A 19,058-nucleotide genomic window follows, 5' to 3' on the forward strand; every position below is an offset into this window, starting at 1 on the left:
AGCAATTAATTTTTTTGAAAATTTTAGCGAAAATGGAGAAGGCAGGAGATTCCTGCAGAAAGGAAGGTAAACAGAAAGGAAGGAAGGAGAGGCAGAGTCATGGAAAACGGAGAGGCGTCCCCTTTACAACAGCAGCAGGCCTGGGAGCAGTCATTATACATAACCCTACTCCTCAGGGGAGTTATTGTCAAGTGCTAAGTGCGCGTGCGCCGGCAGGCGGGGCTCGCGGCAGGGGCCGTCCTCTCCCGCGCTCGGAACCTGCGCCTGCGGCGCCGGTAGTCGCCCGGACCGCAATCGGAGCTGGAGCCGGTGCCCGGACCGCAATCGGGGCTGGAGCGCGCTCCGCTCGTCCACTCAAGGGGTCGGTATCGTCCTGGTGGAGGCGGCTCCTGGTGCTGCCAGGAGACGAGGGGAGCGGAGCGGAGCCCGTAGCGGGGTTGAGCCAGGCTGGTCGGCGCCGTCACCGGCAGCAGGCAGGGACAGGCTTTCGGGTCTCCCCGGCGGCGCTCTCGGCAGGCTCCCCCAGCCGGGGCGGGCGGCAGGCATGGGCCGGTTACCGCAGGGGGTGACGCGGCCGGGGCAGCTGGGAGCGCGGGCATTGCCGGAGGGTGGCGGTGCGGCCGGGTCGGAGTCGGTCCATGCCGGGCCCGGCCGGGAGCCCCGGGGGCAGAGAGGCGGGAGGGCACGCGCTGCCAAGCCCTGCCACCATTGGCCGACGGCCGCGGGCCTGCCCGGTGATTGGGCAGGAGCCCTGTCAGTCACTGCCCTCCCCGCCCCTTCCCCACGGCGACGGGCGGCCGGGCCGGGCCAGAGCCCGGAGAGACGCCAAGAGCCCCGGCCCGACCGGGCACCTGCCCTGTCCTGCCCGGGAGGCAGCACACCGTGGGCCCGGCGCGGCGCTGGCTTCTTCAGGCCCTGCTGCCGGCGTGGGGGGGGGCGGTGGTGCGGGGGTGCGGACGGGCGGTCCCAGGCACCGGGCTTGGGTCGCGCTGGGTGTCCCGCGGGTTGTTCCTTCATTACTCTCTGACTCTTCGTTTCTCTCTTCTTCCTCCCCTCCTTCCCCAGGCTCTGTGCGTGGGGTTTTCTGGGTTCGGTTGGTTTTTATTTTTATTTTCGTGTTTTGGTTGGTTTGTTGTTGTTTTTTTTTTTTTTTAATTTTTGAAGTCGGTGAGATCATCCTGCCTGGAGGCTGCAGTGTGACAGAAATGCTTAAATAGCCCTCTGGAGCCAGAGGGGAGGTTTCCTCAGCTAAACTCCATAGTCAGTCGCCTTACAATCAGGTGGTAGTCTTTCAGAAGATGAGTACCTAATTGAACAGGAGGAGTAGTAATTCATGGAAACAGGCCAAAACCTAAAATCATAAGGTATATATTATAAGGACTAAATCTTAGGTTGAAAGTTCTAGAAAATGTATACTGTTGGCATGTGGGTCCTGTCTCTGCAAAGGAAGAGTAATCCTGAGTCATAAGTGGATTTCGATTTCCGTTTTTTAGTTAATACCCTTCAACTTTTCAATACTCTGAAATATTTTAGTGACAAAGTACCTCATTTTTGATGCAGATAATACCCTTCAACTTTCACAACTAAAACGTTTTAAGTGTCAAAGTACTTAGTTTGGATGGCTTTTGATAAATAAGGATAGTAGTTGTCATCCGTGCAGTTATGTTAAACAGATGGGACGACCAAGCACTTCACACTTCTTAACTGTTTCTAAGTGAGTCATTGAAAGAGTGTGACTAATCATCCTACCATACAGTTGTCAACAAAAGAGTAATTTTTTTTACTACCACCCACAAAATCAAAGAGATTTCCAGATTTTCTGTGGATGGTAACTGAAAAGTAAAGAACGTTTCTTTTGAAAAACACTTTAAATTTAGTTTGAGGGGGACTACATATGATTTACTTGTCATTCTAAGAACATACATATATATAATTTTTTTCCGTGTACCAATACATTGATGTACCCAGGAAGTCGCTTGACTAGGTATGGTCATTGTGGACGTGTTAGTTGTTTTAAGGCTTTCGTCTAAATAGCAACCTCACGTGAAACTAAATGAATTTTATCTGTCCTCTTACCCCTTCCTGCTTCACCTTCGTCGAGTTGTAAGTCATCTAGGACAGAGGCACTTCAGTATTTAGTGCGGTATGGATTGCGTGTTATCATGATAATAGTCAAATGATGGATGTCGTCAAGGTAATGATAGTGCTAATTAGTGTGGGGGGTTGGGGCTTGGGTGGGAATTGCTTTTGTTTTGAGGAACCCGGGGTAGTAAGAGAAAGAACTACCTGAGAAATTTGTACTGAGAAGTGACCTGATTTGAGTGTAGTTCTTGTGGGAAATGGAAGTCAGCAGTTAACTACAGTTTGTGAGGCTGAGCCAAGAGGGCAACAGTGATTTTAACATCCCCCCCAAATATTATGGGAATGGAAAGTGTCTTGAAGGAGAGATACTCTACTTAAAAAAAAAAATAAATCTGAGTGAGTTAAAGAGTTGGGAGGGAAGTTTTAAATGCATCAAAATGCAATGTTAGACACAGGAGGAAGATGAGTAGAAAGACTGGGAAGAGGTGTATAGAAGTGCAGTTACTAGGGGCTGGCAGGGGGAAGTAAGATGGGCTGGAAAATAATGAGACCAATGATACATCAGAATGGATTTCACAAAGAATGTAAGAAATGTATATTAAATGTATGCCAGCTTCTGCTGTTGGCAAATACACTTTCTGATTTGATTTTTTTTTAATCTGTTTACAGCATTGATAAAGATGTGCTCTTAATTGAATGTGTTTCTAATAGTCAGTTAGTTTGGTCTGTTTGTTGTCTCATCACCTGTCCTGTGAAGGCTAATTACTGATCAGGAGTGTGCTGAGAATGCTGTTCTGTGTTTGCCCCATAATTTAAACTAGAAGTGACTCTTATATGTGTGTGAATTGACAAAAAAAACCCCAACAAACGAAAGGTATTTAACCGCATGCAAGCAGAGTGGTGCCCTCTGGTTGGGATTTTTTGGCTTGATCTGTGTAGAGAAGTGATCTCTTTTGTCAGGTGTCTGCCTCAGCAGGTGTTACAGATGCCTTTTGTTAAACAAGGAGCTGCATTGAAAGGATGTTTTTTCTTCTTTTAAATTGAGTGTTGAAGAGCAAGTTTTCTTCAGAAAATAGAAAAGCTGGGGAGTGGTCTGAGATGCTGATAGGACTCAACACTGGACCACATCAGAGAGAGGTAGTAATGGCACAGAAATTGAAGGTTATTTATGCCTTCTAGCAGTGTGGACCCGTTGGTTCAGTGTTTGAAAAGTGACGAAGAACTATGCGTGAAGTACAGCCCTTTTCCTTTTACACCTGTTTTCTGGAGATGGGTATTCCTTTGGTAGCTAATCCTTGGATTAGAGTGTGCAAGGAAAATATACAAATGATGTAAAGATGTCAAAAGAGTAATTTCACCACAAATAAATCCATAGGCTTTGTGCTATGTGAAGGGTACCCACTGAAATCCCTACGGAAATATGTAGTCTTACCTTACTTGTCAGAAGTCTACACTGGGTAATTGCAGTCCAGTAATTAGAGAACCATGTTTTCAGTTATATACTTCATCTTGTAAAATACTGCACACTGTTATTGTATTTTACTTGGAAGAAGGGACGTAGATCTTATGTTATTTCTTTAACTTTCTAAAATATCCTTGCCTAGCTAAAAAAAAAAAAATCTGTCATGGTTTTTTTATTTTAAAGTTGCCATACCAACCAATAGGTCCTTTTAGTGAGGAAAGGGAGCTTGAAACTATTTTTGAGCAAACTACAAGTAAAACATTTGCATAATAAACTTCTCTGTTTGACTTGACAAATAACATGGAGCTTGGTTCACTTTAATCATCTTTAGCTATTAATAAACTAATTTCATTGAAAATGAAAAGAGGAAACTCTTTACTGTAAATTAGGTAAATTCTTACTGTAATTGCTGCGCAGTCTAACCTTCTGGTTTTGTTCAGGACAGCTCAGCATTATTATTATGGATCGCTCTCGACACCGCACAGGAAATGGCAATGAGCAGGCATCTTCACGAGAGTGTAGTCGTGGCGAAGATGAGAGACAACGACAGCTGGAGCGCCTTGGTAGGGAGGAGGCTTATTACCAGTTCATTAATGAGCTCAACGAAGAAGATTACAGGTTAATGAGAGACAGCAACCTGCTTGGCACTCCTGGTAAGATGTGGATACCCTCAGTAGAAAAGATGTAACGCGAAGTAACACTTTTGCTGTCAGGCACCACATGTGGTAGCATGACTCAAGTAGCCTGACTTCTGTGGCTCTGTATAAAGGAAAAAACCTCCATATGGAACAGAAGTATTACATTTTCAAATGTAGCATCTTTCTATACAGGTAATATCCAAACCCAAATAATTAACATTTGGTACATTAAAGTATATCTGTTGATATGTGGCAATTTTGGGAGCCTCTGAGTTGTTACTGGAAGCCAGCATACTCTTGACATATTCATCTTCCACCCCAGGACCTACTTCCTCTGTTATCTGTGTACCTGCATTATAATCTCACACTAGTGCTCTTTTCTTTCTGGTTACATCAGTTTTATCTGCCTTCTGAAGATTTTCATTCAAGGTAGAAAATGTTACTTCTACATGGCTATGTTGAGGCAGTTATAGTGTCTTATCTAACAGCTTTATCAAAATGTAAATTATTTCAGGGGAAATAACAGCAGAAGAGTTGCAGCAACGCTTGGAGGGGGCTAAGGAGCGTCTGGCATCACAGTCTGATCTGGATAACAGAGAAGGTGAAGGTAGAACTGTTGGAGGTAAACATTCTTCATTCTTGTATATAGATACACATAGTACATGATGCATAAACGCTGTTCTGTACAGATATTTAAGAGAGACTTATCTCAAGTCTTGTTTTATTCCGTTGCACCTCTCTGAATTGTTAAAAAGTAAGATCTTCAGATTTCCTAATGATATGAAAACAAACTTGAAGTACTTGATGAAAACTGATTCATGTTGACCACAAATTATTTGCTCCTATTTTCCTTTGTTAGTAAATGTAATAGCACAAAAAAACTAATTCTTCAATTCTTAGAGGTTTTTACCATGTATTGGAGCAGTTGGAAAATAAGTTAATTGGAAAACAGTTAATCTCTCTACTGTTTTGCAATTCTTGTTGTTTTATTTCCATTTCTTTCAGTCAAGTGAGGCTTGTTCATATTACGTGTGTTCTGTCTTCAATTCCCCAGTAATATTGGCTTAATCATTTGTCCAGTTCTAATCAGATTTAGGAGAGGAATTGGCAGCTCAGAAATGAAGATACCAAAGTTCTTGCAGGTTTCATGGATATAGGGAGATGATGGAGTAGGGGGAATGTAATTAGATCCCTTCAAGGGAAAACCTTCACTGTTATTGTGACCATTGACCTGCTATATACACATAGTTAGCACTAACAATTGGGCTTGTAGTTGGAGGAGATTTGAAAATGGAGCTGGTGGATATTGTAGTAGGGAAAAAGTATATTTGCACAAAAGGAGAAAAGCTGTTGAAACCATGCATCCCACCTGGATGCGTTCCTGTGTCACCTGCTGTAAGTTGTGGGAACAAGTTAAGCCAGCAGCACCCGCATTCAGTTAACTGGAATCAAAAGGGAGTGTTTGGCCTTGGAGCTGAGAAGGAGTGTGTGAATGAAAACACTGAGTTTGCAAAAAGTCATGGGAATTCTAGTTAATTGAATGACAACGCCAGGTGCTGCTTACCAAAAGAACCCTAATAAAAGGGGGATGCAGAGAGAGTTCTGTGGAGAATCTTGAAAACTGAATCATGTTGTGTGTGCAGCCTCATTTCTTCAGTGCTCATATTTGCCATATTAAGTGACCCTGCCTTGGCAGGGGGCTTCGACTAGGTGATCTCCAGAGGTCCCTTCCAACCTTTATGATTCTGTGATCATTTATTCCACTGCTTAGGAAAAACAACTTTTAAAAATGTTTTCCAAAAGGAGACTAAATCTGTGATGCTTTTTCTTGCTGAATCAAAATCAGCTGACTAGGATACACCCAGATTGATAGCTTAAGGAAGGAACAGTAATGTCCTGCTACTGTGTCATTTCTGAAGTCAGAGCCCAGCAAGCATAGAGGATTTAGAGTGCATCGTAGTATGGTGAGCATGCAGTCATATGAATTTTTACAATTCTTTGTTTCTCTCAGATTCTGATGTTCTTGGAGAAAACTCAAATGGCGACTCTTTGTTTGAATGGCTTAACACATTTCGTCGCACAGGAAATGCCACTCGCAGTGGACAGAGTGGGAACCAAACCTGGAGAGCTGTGAGTCGAACAAATCCGAACAGTGGGGAGTTTCGTTTTAGTCTTGAAATCAATATAAATCATGATCATAACAGTTTTGAAACTCCTGGCGAGGAGTATGTCGATATAGATGCTACCAGACTGTATTTGGAAAGAAGACGTCAACTAGTTGCCAGTTCAGTAACTCCACGAACAAGGAGCATGGCTGCAAGGGAGGCAAGCACTGAAGCTGCAAGGACCAGGTTTTTAGGACGTGCCATGGCACTAAGGTCTGAAGTAGCCTCTCATGCAGTCTCAGGGAGGCTTAGGAGTAGAACAAGGGAGTTGACAGGCCTTTCCCAAACAAATAATACTACACGTAATAATTCTGCAGCTGCTGGTGAACGAAGAGAAATGCCGGGAAGAGTTACTTCCACAAGAATCAGGAGGGGTAGAGTGAGAACAAATGTTCAGATGAATACAAACCAAAGACTAGAAATTCTGCGACTGAGGTCTACCTTAAGTAGTCGAAGCCGCTCTCCGCTGCAAAGGCAAGGTGATGCTGTTCACTCTGAGGAACGTGGTCAGAGGCAGGACAGAAATGCACAGCAAGTCAACAGAAGTAGAAGACAAATAGCTCAGGCTTCTTCACAGCCTGCTGAAGAGCAAGCAAGAGGCAACACTCAGGCTTCTCAACTTCCCAGTGTAGCTCCGTCCTTGGGAATAACTTTGGAAGAGGAGGAATCCAGTAGACCAGTAGCTGCTGTCAGAAGGCATCCAACAATTACACTAGATCTCCAGGTGAGAAGAATTCGTCCTGGAGAAAACAGAGACCGTGACAGTATTGCCAGTAGAACTCGTTCTAGAGTAGGAATGTCAGAAAACACGGTTACCTTTGAAAGTGACAGTGGGGGATTTCGGCATACAATATCACGATCAGAACGGGCAGGTATTCGAACCTATGTTAGCACTATACGGGTACCTCTCCGTCGTATTTCAGAAGCTGGGCTTGGTGAACCTTCGTCAGTGGCTCTTCGCTCAATCCTTAGACAAATTATGACTGGCTTTGGAGAACTGAGCTCTTTAATGGAAACTGAATCCAACTCAGAAGTGCAGAGAGGTGGTCATCCCTTATCAGATGCACAGAGTAACTCAAGTTCAGCAAACAGCAGTGATCCAAGTGAGGTTTCATCGAGAAATAGACATGCAGCAGAAGGCAGCAGGGAAAGAAATGGACAGAGGGATGATAGTCAACGCTATGGGCGCCGTAACGAGAACCAAGATAACAGGCAGTCTCAAGATGTGAACAACTTAGTGGAAAATGGAACACTGCCCATACTTCGACTTGCCCACTTCTTCTTGCTGAATGAAGATGACGATGATGATCGTTTAAGAGGTTTAACCAAAGAGCAGATTGACAATCTTTCTACGCGGAACTATGGGGATATTCACACTGAAAACGAAAGAAGTAAGACGTGTAGTGTTTGCATTAATGAATATGCAGCAGGGAATAAACTAAGGCAGTTACCTTGTATGCACGAGTTTCATATTCACTGTATCGATCGCTGGCTTTCTGAAAATTCCACTTGCCCAATTTGTCGGCAGCCTGTTTTGGGGTCTAATGCCACAGACAATGGCTAGAATTATTTGTACTGCTCAGTTCTCAAGAATTTGCTTCTGCTCTATTTCTAATGAGCCAAACCAGATAAACTGACTTACAAAGGGGTCCATTTGTGGGGGGAGTTTTGTTAAATTTCTTTAAAAATGATAGGAAACTTGTCTAAATCTAGCAATGTAAATACTATTTTTTCCAAATGCAGGTCTAGGAATACACATAGAACCAAATGATATTGGTAAAGTTTATATTTTTTTAGGTAATTTTGTTATGCTAAGCACTTTTGTAAATACAGAAATGCAATAGTTAATCAGTCCTGCTTAATGTATGTTTTTTAACATTGTAATGAACTCGCTTTATTTAGATTACAAATTGTTTCACACAGACCCACCACTGTGTTGAAAAATTAGTGGCTAAATAGCCATTTGTTAGCTTTTTGTTCTAAGAACAATTTCTTTTACAGGAAGTTTCTTGCTGGACATGTTTGCTAAAGATATTTAAGTTACTTGAAGTGCTTATTTTAATAGACTTTTTTTTTTAATGTTGAAATATCCTTTCCAAAAACTTGCCAATTTGGTTCTATTAAAAAAATTCTATTGCAGTTTTTGCATGTAGGTTTACACAGTTCTTAATGCTGACGTTCTTATTCAAAAGTTGATGGGTTAGTGGCATTGTAAAATGTACATAATTAAATGCTGTCTTTGACAATCTGTCTTTTCAATAATGACAGCAATCAAATCTGGTAATTCCAAGAGGCTGTGTCTTACTTATTTGCTCAAAGAGTAAATGAGCACTGAGGAAGCCTTTTTACTCTTCTAAATTACTGAATTGATATTATTGGGGTTTAACTGCCTTAGTTTAAAGAAGGACAATATTTCCTTGACTATTATATTGTCTACAATATGCATGTTTTGGGTATTGTACTCAGAAGAACAAAACAAAGACTTGAAGTGCTTTTGTACAGAAATTAAAGGTACACATGTAATATTTGTCCTCTTGAAACATGTCTGAGGACCAAATTGCAAAAGACACTAAAGAGGACAAAATAAGCTTCCCTGAAAGTCCCTCGCATCTGTATAATTAGATACTAAATTTTATACCAATAACTTCCACTGAAATAAAGTTGTGAAGTAAAGAATGGAGGCTTTGTGTGAATTACTGTTGATTGGTAAGATCCTATAGATTGGTAAGATGATTTCTTATTCTTGATGTTCAGTCTGTTTTCACTTTATTCTTTCCTTGGTATTCCTCAGCTCTGTTCCTGTGTTTCCAGAATGCCTGTTAGCTGTTACGGTGCATAAAAAACCCAACACAAAGCACTCTTGGGGTTTCTGGAAGAAGCTGAATGTTACAAAGCTTCTTCTGAGCAATGTGCATCTTGATCACTAGAGAAAGGCAGAACTATGCAGTGTTCTGGTGTGGGTGTTTGTATATTCTGAATGGTAAGAAGAAAACAAGTCCTACTGACTTTTTCCTCTGCAGATAGTGGCCTTGACAAATGCACTTCTTTGTCAGGTGCTTCAGTTAAAGCATCTGCTCATGACATCCTTGAAGGGTAGCTATAAAATCCTGTGTTGAGCTATTGGATGTCTACTTCAGTTTGGCAAATGAAAAGCTTGTGTTATAAGTTCCAGAGAAGGTCTTGGTTTTATTCATAAGAGTAGTTCTTAGAAACCCTCTTTTGAGATTTAGATAAGTTTAAGGATACAATTAAGATATCTTCTGATGTGATTTGGGCTGTTTATTACTACAGACATTGTTGACCCTTCCTTGAGTGTGGCTTCCTTAGCTGCAGTGCAGAGTGAGGAGATGTGTGAGTATCAGAGCTAGGTTATTTTTTGACCTTTTTTTCTGTTACTTCTGTTAGCTCCTGATGTTAACAGTATATAAAGATATGGATGCTGTCTGCTGCTCCTTTGTCTCCTTATGGCTTTCATTCATATTTTTGAAAGCTGCCTGATTCGAGGGACACATTTGTAGAAGCCTGCTTTAGGCTCACTATTGCCTTGCTGGTCGGGTCCTTCAAGGTCAATTTTAACTTTAATCCTTACAACTGCTTCACTAATGCTCTAGAGATAAAGGGAGATTTCCTGTGCTTTCTTTCACTCAGGGAGGATTTTGCCGTGCAATTGTAAGCACAGTTGCATACATGGTTCAAGACAAGATCCTCTATGACAGGGTACATTTAACTGAGCTGTTGGGGGGAACATCTGAAAGTGAGAGCTTTCTTTACAAACTGTAGGCTATGGGAGAAGAAACATGAAGACTTCCATACTGTATTCTTGTCATGCCCCATTTGAGTTGGTTGTCAGGTATTTCCCCGCCCTTGGAGGAGCATGTTTTATGTTCTTCCACTTTCTTGGGAAATTGTATTGATGGGACCAATTAAATCATAGTGATTCAGTTTGGTATTGCCTTCTTTTACTCGCTTTCCTGGTGATAGAGCTTCAGTTCTATACCACCACAACCCCCCAAATGCTCCTTTTCCCTTCTCCATGACTTGGGGGCTCATGTTCCTACAGTCATACCTGTGTTTAAGAGCTTTGTTAATTTGCATTTCCTAGCTCTTCTCCAACCCACCTATGCTTTTGATCTCTGCAGCTGTCCATTGCAGTTACAGTTTGGCTTTTGTGAGAAGCACTTGTTTTATACTTTTAAGGTTTTTAGTATCTTACATTCCCTTGTTCTTGTACTTTAGGAAGCAATGCAACCATAACGTCTCTCCATTCACTTTGCTAGTGACTTAGCCCATACTCTTCCTTTCTTTCTTTACTTTTTTTTAATAACTGAGGTATCCTATATAACCTCCTTTTATATAGAAGCTATTCTTATCTAACTAGTCTTGTTGCTCTTTTGAAATGGGAGGACTGGTGCTCATGCAGAATTCAAAATGTGAATGCACTACATATTATATTGTGATATAACAATTTTTTTCCCTTTTGTGACCTTCCAAATAATTCCTATTATTCTGGATTTACTTTTGTTTGCTACTCACCACTGAGCTGATATCTTACCAAGTCATGCAAAAGATTTCACAATCACTTTTGTGAATGTCAGTTGCTGATTTAGAATGGACTATCACATGCTTTTTTGTGTGTGTGTACTTTGCATATTTCCTTTTCTCTTGGGTTATTTTGTATGTTGTGCAAATCAAATTTCCTCTGTCCTTTCATCATCCTGGGCACCTTACCTCCTGTGATTTGTCCTAGCATTTAATATCCCAATAATTCTGTAGCATTTGTGGATTTGATCACTTATTTCTTCTGATCGCTTACGAATATGTCACATAGCACAGGTATTTAAGTATCTAGAAATAAATGGTCAAACCTCGATTTAGAAGATGTTACTTCTAAATCAGCAGATTTGTGAGACTTCTTTTTTTTAATAAACAGGGTCTAGGGGTAAATATATGAAGAATTTCAGAAAATAAATGTTAATTATCCTTAAGCTGATACTTGTTGAGAAGAACTTGAAATCTAAGTATAGCACTGACAGAATTAAACTTGTTTGTTAATTATTAAGTTCCCTTAGTTGTCCCTGAATTACATCTGTTTAGGTGAGCTAATAACATGTTTTATTCTGCATGTAAAAGGGCTGAGGAGAGGAGTAATAGTTGCTTACTCTTCATAAATGCCCAGTAAAGGTGGGTATATATGCCTTTATCTGTATCCTCCTTCACAGGGCAGCTTTGTTATGTTACTACTTTTCATTAAAAGAAAATCTCTGATAAGTAAATTAGCACAATGATAAGACACTTGGTCTACCCAGCTTTGTCTATAAAATTAGAAAGGCATCAAGATATATTTGTGCATCACATTCATCATCAAGAGCAAGGTGGAGTTTGTGTTGCAGTCTATCACTAGAATAACCTGCGGTCAGACACTAAAGCAAGTGTGTATGAATAACATTGAGATCACTCACTTAGCTATTAGTAACTTCATTTTTGCAATATCGGTCAATCAACTTTAAACAGTTAACATTCCAGGGTAGATTTGTTTTTAAAGTGCTTCTGTAAACAAAGGTGTTAAAAGTACAAATGTCTGGAAAATTGATTAAATACATAAATTTTTGATTCCTGTTTGTTACTTAGAACAAAGATCAACATTTCCTGTACTATCCAAGATACAGTTTTTTGACATACTATTGAAGTTCAGAGATTTTCCATATTTGTAGCTGAGTTTTATTTAATCCTTTCCCACAGAAAGAAATACCAAAGCCTAGTGTTCAAATTTTGGAATGCCACAGGTTTATGTTCTTTTTTTTCTTCCCTCCCCTTGTAAGTCTTTATTTTTCTCTCTCACTAAGATGCAAATGATCCAATAATCCACTGCATTCATTCCTCTTGAAATTTCAGCATAATCTACATCTTCTCATGGATATTTTACATTTACTTCACTTACACCTTCCAGTTTGAAGTTTTCTCCCAGTGAAATCTTGGCTTGTTCTAACAGCTCCTATTAGCATGTTTTTCTTCCTTTCCAAAGTAACACTTCTAGCTGCTGTGGAACTGTATTTGTCACCCTCTCTGAGCTCCATTTCATGAACACATCTCACCTGCTTCTGGATAACTGGCTTGCATGGAAGGCAGCAGAAGCTAGGTACTTCCCAGCCAGGTTTATGAAGTTAGGCTATGGAATCCAGACATCATACTCTGTACAAGAAACCTCAAAACCAAATTTGGGCTCTCCTGTAGTTATTGTCTTAATGTATCTAATGTGGAATTTGTAACCTATATGTGGTAGTAGGTCCACACACTGTTCTTGCACCATTTCTGGCATCAGCTGTTGCATGAGGGATTCACCTGTTGGACTGATTCTGCACCTCTTGGGCTTTTGATTTAAACCACGTGGTTATCTGTGCAATTCCTGCCTGTTAGTTGATGTGAAGTTAGCTCTTATTGCTATAAAAATGTATGCTGGAAAGTTGGTGTTACCATATATTGGCTTACCTGGCCTGCAGCAGAAAGCTGCCTGGTGCTGAGTTCTGGCTTTTCCTAAATGTGCTGAGAAGGTGGCCTAGCCTGGATCAAACCTTCCACCCATGTGGTAGACAGGAAGATCATGAGAAATTAGAGGCAATGAGAAGCTGATTGACTTCCTAAGGCAGCTGGGAGCAACTCTATGGGAAACATTGGGCAGGAAAGTGAAGGAGAGGAATTGTCTTCAGCAGCTTTGAGACCTGAGTTTGGGTGCAGAACCAGCATGAGACTGGGCAGGCTGACACCTGCATGGCTGTTTTGGGAAGGTCTCAGGAGAGTCCTGGAGGCTTCTGTTCTGCTGAAGGAATTAGCAATGGGATGTGCATGTCCACTCATGTGTGACACAGGTCCTAAGAGTGAAGATAAACTGTTTAATCTCTGAGATTGATGGAGGGGTCAGAGAAGCTTGCACCAGGTACTAGACCAACTTGACCACCCAGCTGGTCCAGCTCTTGGGCTTTATTTTCTCATCTTTCCTAGAAACCCAATGCAAATTAGTGCCTGGTTTCAGTTTAAACTCAGATATATTAAACACTCTCTTCCCAAGAGTAACTTGGGAAGTTGAGCATTACAAAACTGGGATATGTCCTGGTCAGCTCCTGCTCCACGGTGCACAGCTATTGGTGCTGGCATCAGGCTGGCTGCTTCTTTGGAAGAAGTGACATGTTAATTGGTGACATTGGGAAAAGTGATTTATTTTTAGGGAAGTAAATAGCAGAATGTGGGCAGAAGTTTTAAAAATAACAGTTTATTTAAAATGAAATATTTAACTCAGTTCAACTGGTAGCACTAACTCAGAGCCTCTAGAAAGCCTTAATGTGAAAAATGACCCAGAGAGCTGCCTTGGACAGGGCCCTGGCAAAGATATAAAGAAATATTAGGCTGATTTAATAGTTTTTTCCAATTTCTGCATGTATTATGCTATCAGCAACTTTCTAGCTGATATTATGCCCCTGTATGTCTCTCTAATAGTATTTTCTTTAATAATATATGACATAGAAATGGATTCCCGTGTTGCCAAATAACTGCAAAGTGAGCAGAAGTGTTTTAATTTCATCCTGTTCTTCAGACTCTTTCCAACTTCCTTTTGCTTCCCTTCCATTTTCATTATGTCTCTTTATACGCCTGTAACCATTTTCATTCCTTCATCTTAGGAACAGACTCTTTCCACAAAGTACTTTCCTGTGGCACTACTGAAAAGTTCATATGAATCGTGACTAGAAAGGGAGAGAGATTTGGGATAATAGGGGCATCACTCTTCCTGGTTTTCAGTCTGACTTGCAGGGTTTATTGAGCACCAAGTGTCCCAGAATAGCTCCAAAACTAATACAAGGGCATCATCCTGGTTTTGTGTTTCAATAGGTCTGTGGCATATTTGTACCATAATAGTGATGTTTGCTTTATACTGCACCATAAACCAGAAAAGCAGGAGCAGAGAACTGAGAAAAGCAAAATATACAACATATATTCACAGTGCTGTGGCCCAAAAAGTTTGTCAGACATGCTAATATGAACTCAACAAAATAATGGAAGAAGTTAGGACTTACGCAGAAGCATTGTCAAGAGAGGTTGCACAACTTTTCTTGGCTTGACTCAGTGTCAAGGGGTCATTGTATTCATGGTTTTAGATCTTTAGAAATACAGGGAAGGAATTAGTTACCTAGAGGGGTTGTTGTCTGATAGACCACTGAATCATAAGAGTGGCGTTTTCATCTAAAAACAATAGCCAAATGGAAAATGGAACATGAAATATGATAGTTTGACTGGAATGTGCAGGATAGGTTATCAGGCTGGTTTTGGCATCAAGTATCTTGTTAAGCCACAGACCTGGTTAAGTTATGTTAATATAAATATGACAATAAGGTCTGGCTTGGATCTGGGATAAATATGGCTGAATTTGTACAGCCAAGCAGAGGTGCATAGCCTAGTTCTAGTAATATAAGACTGTTGATTAACGTGAAAAGTGAATATATCAGTACATAAAGAAAGGAACCAGAGGCATGTGTGAGAGAGGACAGTTCTCTGCAGTTATTGACAAAACAATTAGCAACATGTGCAAATTTGGAAATATAAAAAGAAACAGTAAATTATAGCAGGTTGTGTCCTACCACTTCATATTTTTGCCTTGATGGGAAATAACTATTCTGCTTTTAAAAGCAGATGCCATTTCCCCATGTCAAGCTCCCACTGGAGTAACTCAGTGCAGTCATGTAGTAACTACCAAGTGACTGATCAGAGCCCAACCAACCTGGTGAGGAAACCAACTCCGCCAGGCCAACTAGGAATGATGGGGGAAGGGACAGGACATCCTGCAACCAAGTGAGGAAGTGCTGGAAGAACTTGAAAAGCAGAGTGTGCAGGGCAGTGTGGGCAAGAGAAACCTGTTAACAGACAGGTTGAAGCAGGGTCATTCCAGGTGTGTTCAAACAAATAAGGTCCTACAGGCCAGTATGGTGGACCAGATGTTTTACTTTCTCTAGGAAATCAGCTTCTCAAGTGACTGTAGACCGCTGCAGCCAGCATGGGGAACAAGCAGGGGGAATCAGATGTCTGTGTGCAGTTAGAAGGCTATGATCCCACCAGGATCACAGAGACCCGGTGGGATAGCTCTCACAACCGGTGTGCTGCACTGGATGGATACAGGCTCTTTAGGAAGGACAGCCCAGGACAGTGATGGGGAAAAACTGTCCTTTGTGTGTGAGGCAGCAGAATGTATGAATTCAGTGTCAGGCCAACTGAGAAGCTACAGGTCACCAATGGTGACCAACATGGTCAGTGTTGTGGTAACTGTCTCTGTAGACCACCACATCAGGAAAAAGAGCTAGATGGGATCTTCAGACAAACAGTCCAGAAATTTTCTGGATTTTCATTTCACAAATGGTAGTACTCTTGCCAGTCTCCTCATCCCATCAAAAATTTAAGGAGTATTTCTTTCAGTATACACCCCTGAAAAGAGCCACTAAGTTGATTGAGGGTTGTAGGATTTACCAGTTCCTGAAGAGGCTTTGAGACCTGACTCTCCTTTTGAGTGCACTGACCATATACATCAGTGCAGTCTGCAGGATTTCAAGGGAGAGAGGGAGCAAATGGCAGAAAGCTCAGGACTGCTGTTATCCAGTCATATACTGTGGTTTTAACTGTGGAACTGTGCATACCCAGCTTTGATCAGAGCAACATTCAGAACAACAGACATGGCCAAACTGACAACTCAGAGATCAGTCTTTAAAATTAAAAATATAATTAGCTCTCCTGAGATGCTGTGCAGCTAATATGATTTCAGCCTGCACACAGAAACTATCAACAACAGGCAAGTACTGCCCAGCATCCTGCAGACTTCCCTCCGCCTGCTCATGTTTACAGCAGGAATGGGGTTAGTCCACCTTTTGGACACACAAGGTACCTCAAAGCAAAATTTCTCCTATTTACTTTTTTTCTCTGGACTTATGCTGAACTTTGACTAGTCTGAACCAGACCTGGAGCAGGTTCACCAGATACCAGCTCAGTGCAAGTTGCTCCTTAGCATTCACACTTAGCCCAGAAGGTGTTTATCCCACCACTAAATTTATCTGTAGCGCAATGTAAATTGCCTGAAGTGCAAAAATGAAACATATACGCAATAAACCAAAAACAAACACAGCTTTGGTTTTCATCCACAGGTTGAACAGCTATAATAGGATATGTGGGATCACTTTGTCCCATTATTTTAAGCAATCCTTTATAAGGGCCTGGCTTCAGGCATTTATAACCCACACTTGAGGTTCTTGTCCTGAAGTAAAGTGGGTCAGATATAGTATATTGCTTCTATTTCTAAGAAAAGCACTTAAATTTTATGTTAAACCTTTCCATCTCATCTTCAGTACTAAGCCTCCATCTAGGCCAGTTCCACTATAATGTATTTCCTTACACAGCATTGGATCTATTGGATCTGCTGTGCTGAGCATTTGACATACCTTACAGAGCCTGTGAGCTATTTTTGCAGTTCACACACTTTTGAGCTACATTAATAATGGTTCATCTTCTACCTTCAGGCATGCGTGCCCAAGAAAGCATACCGTGTTGCTATTTTAATACAGAGGTCTTGCCCTTATCTGAGTAATGCATGAATAGAGCACTTTGGCTGCTGGTACTATTCCTTTTACTGGTTTTTAAACACATTTTGCATGCAATTTATTGCATTTGTTCCATGTTAACAGGGTATATATAAACGCTGAAAGAACAGGAATTGCCAATACGTGTATGAGCAGAGTTAGTGTGTAGTTAATCTGCATATGTGTAGCAGTTAACTTTAATAAACATACAGTGATTTTAAAGGATCATACTAGTCCTTACCTAGCCTAGTAGTTTGTCTCTGCACATACACACATATACACATACAATAAATTGAATGCTACAGGAAAAAAATATGTATTCATAAGGAAAAAATATAAGCATCATAGTATAATATTTACATCAGAATTGTTGCATGTCTGGATTCAGGTCCTTCTGTTGAGATACTTTAGCATTGCATAAACACTGCAGTTGAGGGCTATCTCCAATATCGTTACAGCTGATGCCTTTTTCCTGTTTGGACTGTTAAAATTCCATTTTCTTATTTTTTCTTCACATTTCATGTAGGATTGAAGTAAAAACCTAGGTTCAGGGTTATTTCAGCAAAAGGTCTGTAAAATTTAGCATGCCCCCCCCTCCCTTTTTTTAAGGCATCTCCAAGTCCACAGACTCCAATTTTTAATTTTTTTTTTCCCTTGGACATGAATCTCAAATGATGACTCTGGCCTCCCAGGTGATTTCATTCATGACTCCCCTGCACTCATGCTTGTGAGATGCCCCTGAGAGTAATGCAGTTTGAGACCCCAAAAAAGAAAGTACTGGGATGAGATTAATTCTCATTTTGATGGTGGTAGAATTAGGGAAGGCAGAACAATTTGAATGAGCCAGTCTGTTTTGGACAGAAGCACGCTGAGGGCAAAAGCATGTCCAGAGCCCCAGCGCAGGGTTCCTCAGCAGCCCATGGCGTATCCCTGTGCGCTGCCTGGATCCGTGGAATTCACATGAAACTCCCAGCGTCCGAGAGGAAAATATGTCGCACAGCAGGAGAGGGCGCCAGTCTACAAGGAGCAAGTGCTGGCTCGGCGGTGCGTCCTGGAGCACAGACCTGCCTCCGAAGGAGAAGGTGACCGGCAACGGGGCACTGTGTGACGACCCTTCCTTAAAGGGGAAGGAAGCACTTCAGATTTGAAAATGCTCATTGGTCGAAAGGAACGACAAAAGTCAGAGGGTCTGCAAACAATCAGAGAGTTTTATTAGTAAATTACAGACTTTGCATGGAAATTGGTATGTTAGTCTCTGACCTACTCTATAAGCACACGACAGTGGGGGTTGGATAAAGGAGTAGGGTGGAAGGGAAAAGAGAAATTAAAGAGGCTAATTAAAAAGGGAGAGGTGAATTAAGGAAAGGAAAAGAGAAAAAGAGAGGAAAAGAAAAAGAGAGATGAAAAGGGATCACTAGCCCTTACTCCAGTGTTGATCCAGTTGATGGGATGCCAATCCTGGTTTCAGCACTGACCCAGCTGAGGGGATGCAAATCCTGGTTTCACCATTGATTCTGCTGATAAATGGCAGTTCAGCTGTGTCAGTCTAGCTGATGAGATGTCCAGGGTCTGGAGGCACCACCCAGGCTGGGAGGGGTACCTTTTTGTAGGCAGCAACCTTTTTTGGTTGGTTTCTCACTTTCTGTGCTAATTAGTTATCATGTGCAGTCCGTTCATTTAGGCTGTTCTGGAAATGGGTCAGAGGGCTTCGGGGGTCTTTGATGGTCCTAATCCCACCATATGGTCCATGTCCCCTTCCTGCCAATCATTCCGGCACTTGGGCTGTACTGTGTTGTGGTTCTTTCTAACAGAAAAGTGCGACCCTATATCCACCTTGCTACCCTTTTCTGACTAAAACTTGTTCTTTCTCCTGGCATGTTAATATCAGTAGTCCTTGGTTATTACCAACAATTCTTGTCTGTTATTACTAACAGTCCTTGGTTTGCTCCACAGCCATCTGGTTATCAGTGTTTGAGACATACATACACATTAGCCTCTTACCTTCTGGCAACTGAGAGCTCAAAAGGATCTCACTTTGGACCAGTGTTTATAGGGTCGTTCCACAGTGGGCTTTATAATTTTTCATGCTGGCCACAATTTGAGTCAG

General features: G+C 41.5%; 1 protein-coding gene across 7 annotated transcripts; it reads left to right on the top strand.

Moving 5' to 3' along the window:
- Window positions 1-252: 252 nt before the first annotated feature.
- On the top strand, window positions 253-9,020 carry RNF6 (ring finger protein 6). 7 transcript variants are annotated; one of them, XM_027652172.1, is made up of 4 exons: window positions 253-361; window positions 3,985-4,197; window positions 4,697-4,804; window positions 6,194-9,020. In XM_027652172.1, exons 2-4 carry the CDS (start codon window positions 4,005-4,007, stop codon window positions 7,909-7,911), a joined length of 2,019 nt encoding a protein of 672 aa, XP_027507973.1. In that variant the 5' UTR covers window positions 253-361; window positions 3,985-4,004; the 3' UTR covers window positions 7,912-9,020. The 7 variants fall into 7 exon arrangements, with proteins under 7 accessions (XP_027507973.1, XP_027507989.1, XP_027507947.1 ...); XM_027652188.1 differs by lacking the exon at window positions 253-361 and adding an exon at window positions 377-473; XM_027652146.1 differs by lacking the exon at window positions 253-361 and adding an exon at window positions 823-3,222.
- Window positions 9,021-19,058: the final 10,038 nt, after the last annotated feature.

This window comes from Corapipo altera, unplaced genomic scaffold, assembly GCF_003945725.1.
Source record: "Corapipo altera isolate COAL_440 unplaced genomic scaffold, ASM394572v1 0, whole genome shotgun sequence".
In the NCBI taxonomy this organism is placed as follows: Eukaryota; Metazoa; Chordata; class Aves; order Passeriformes; family Pipridae; genus Corapipo; species Corapipo altera.

Excerpts from the sequence above, each read along its gene's own strand:
- RNF6 (XM_027652137.1), top strand. The coding sequence starts at position 3,181 with ATGCTGATAGGACTCAACACTGGACCACATCAGAGAGAGGTA. Across the intron at positions 3,223-3,989 it reads GACCACATCAGAGAGAGGTA|CTCAGCATTATTATTATGGA; the intron begins GTAATGGCACAG and ends TGTTCAGGACAG. Across the intron at positions 4,805-6,193 it reads TGAAGGTAGAACTGTTGGAG|ATTCTGATGTTCTTGGAGAA; the intron begins GTAAACATTCTT and ends TGTTTCTCTCAG.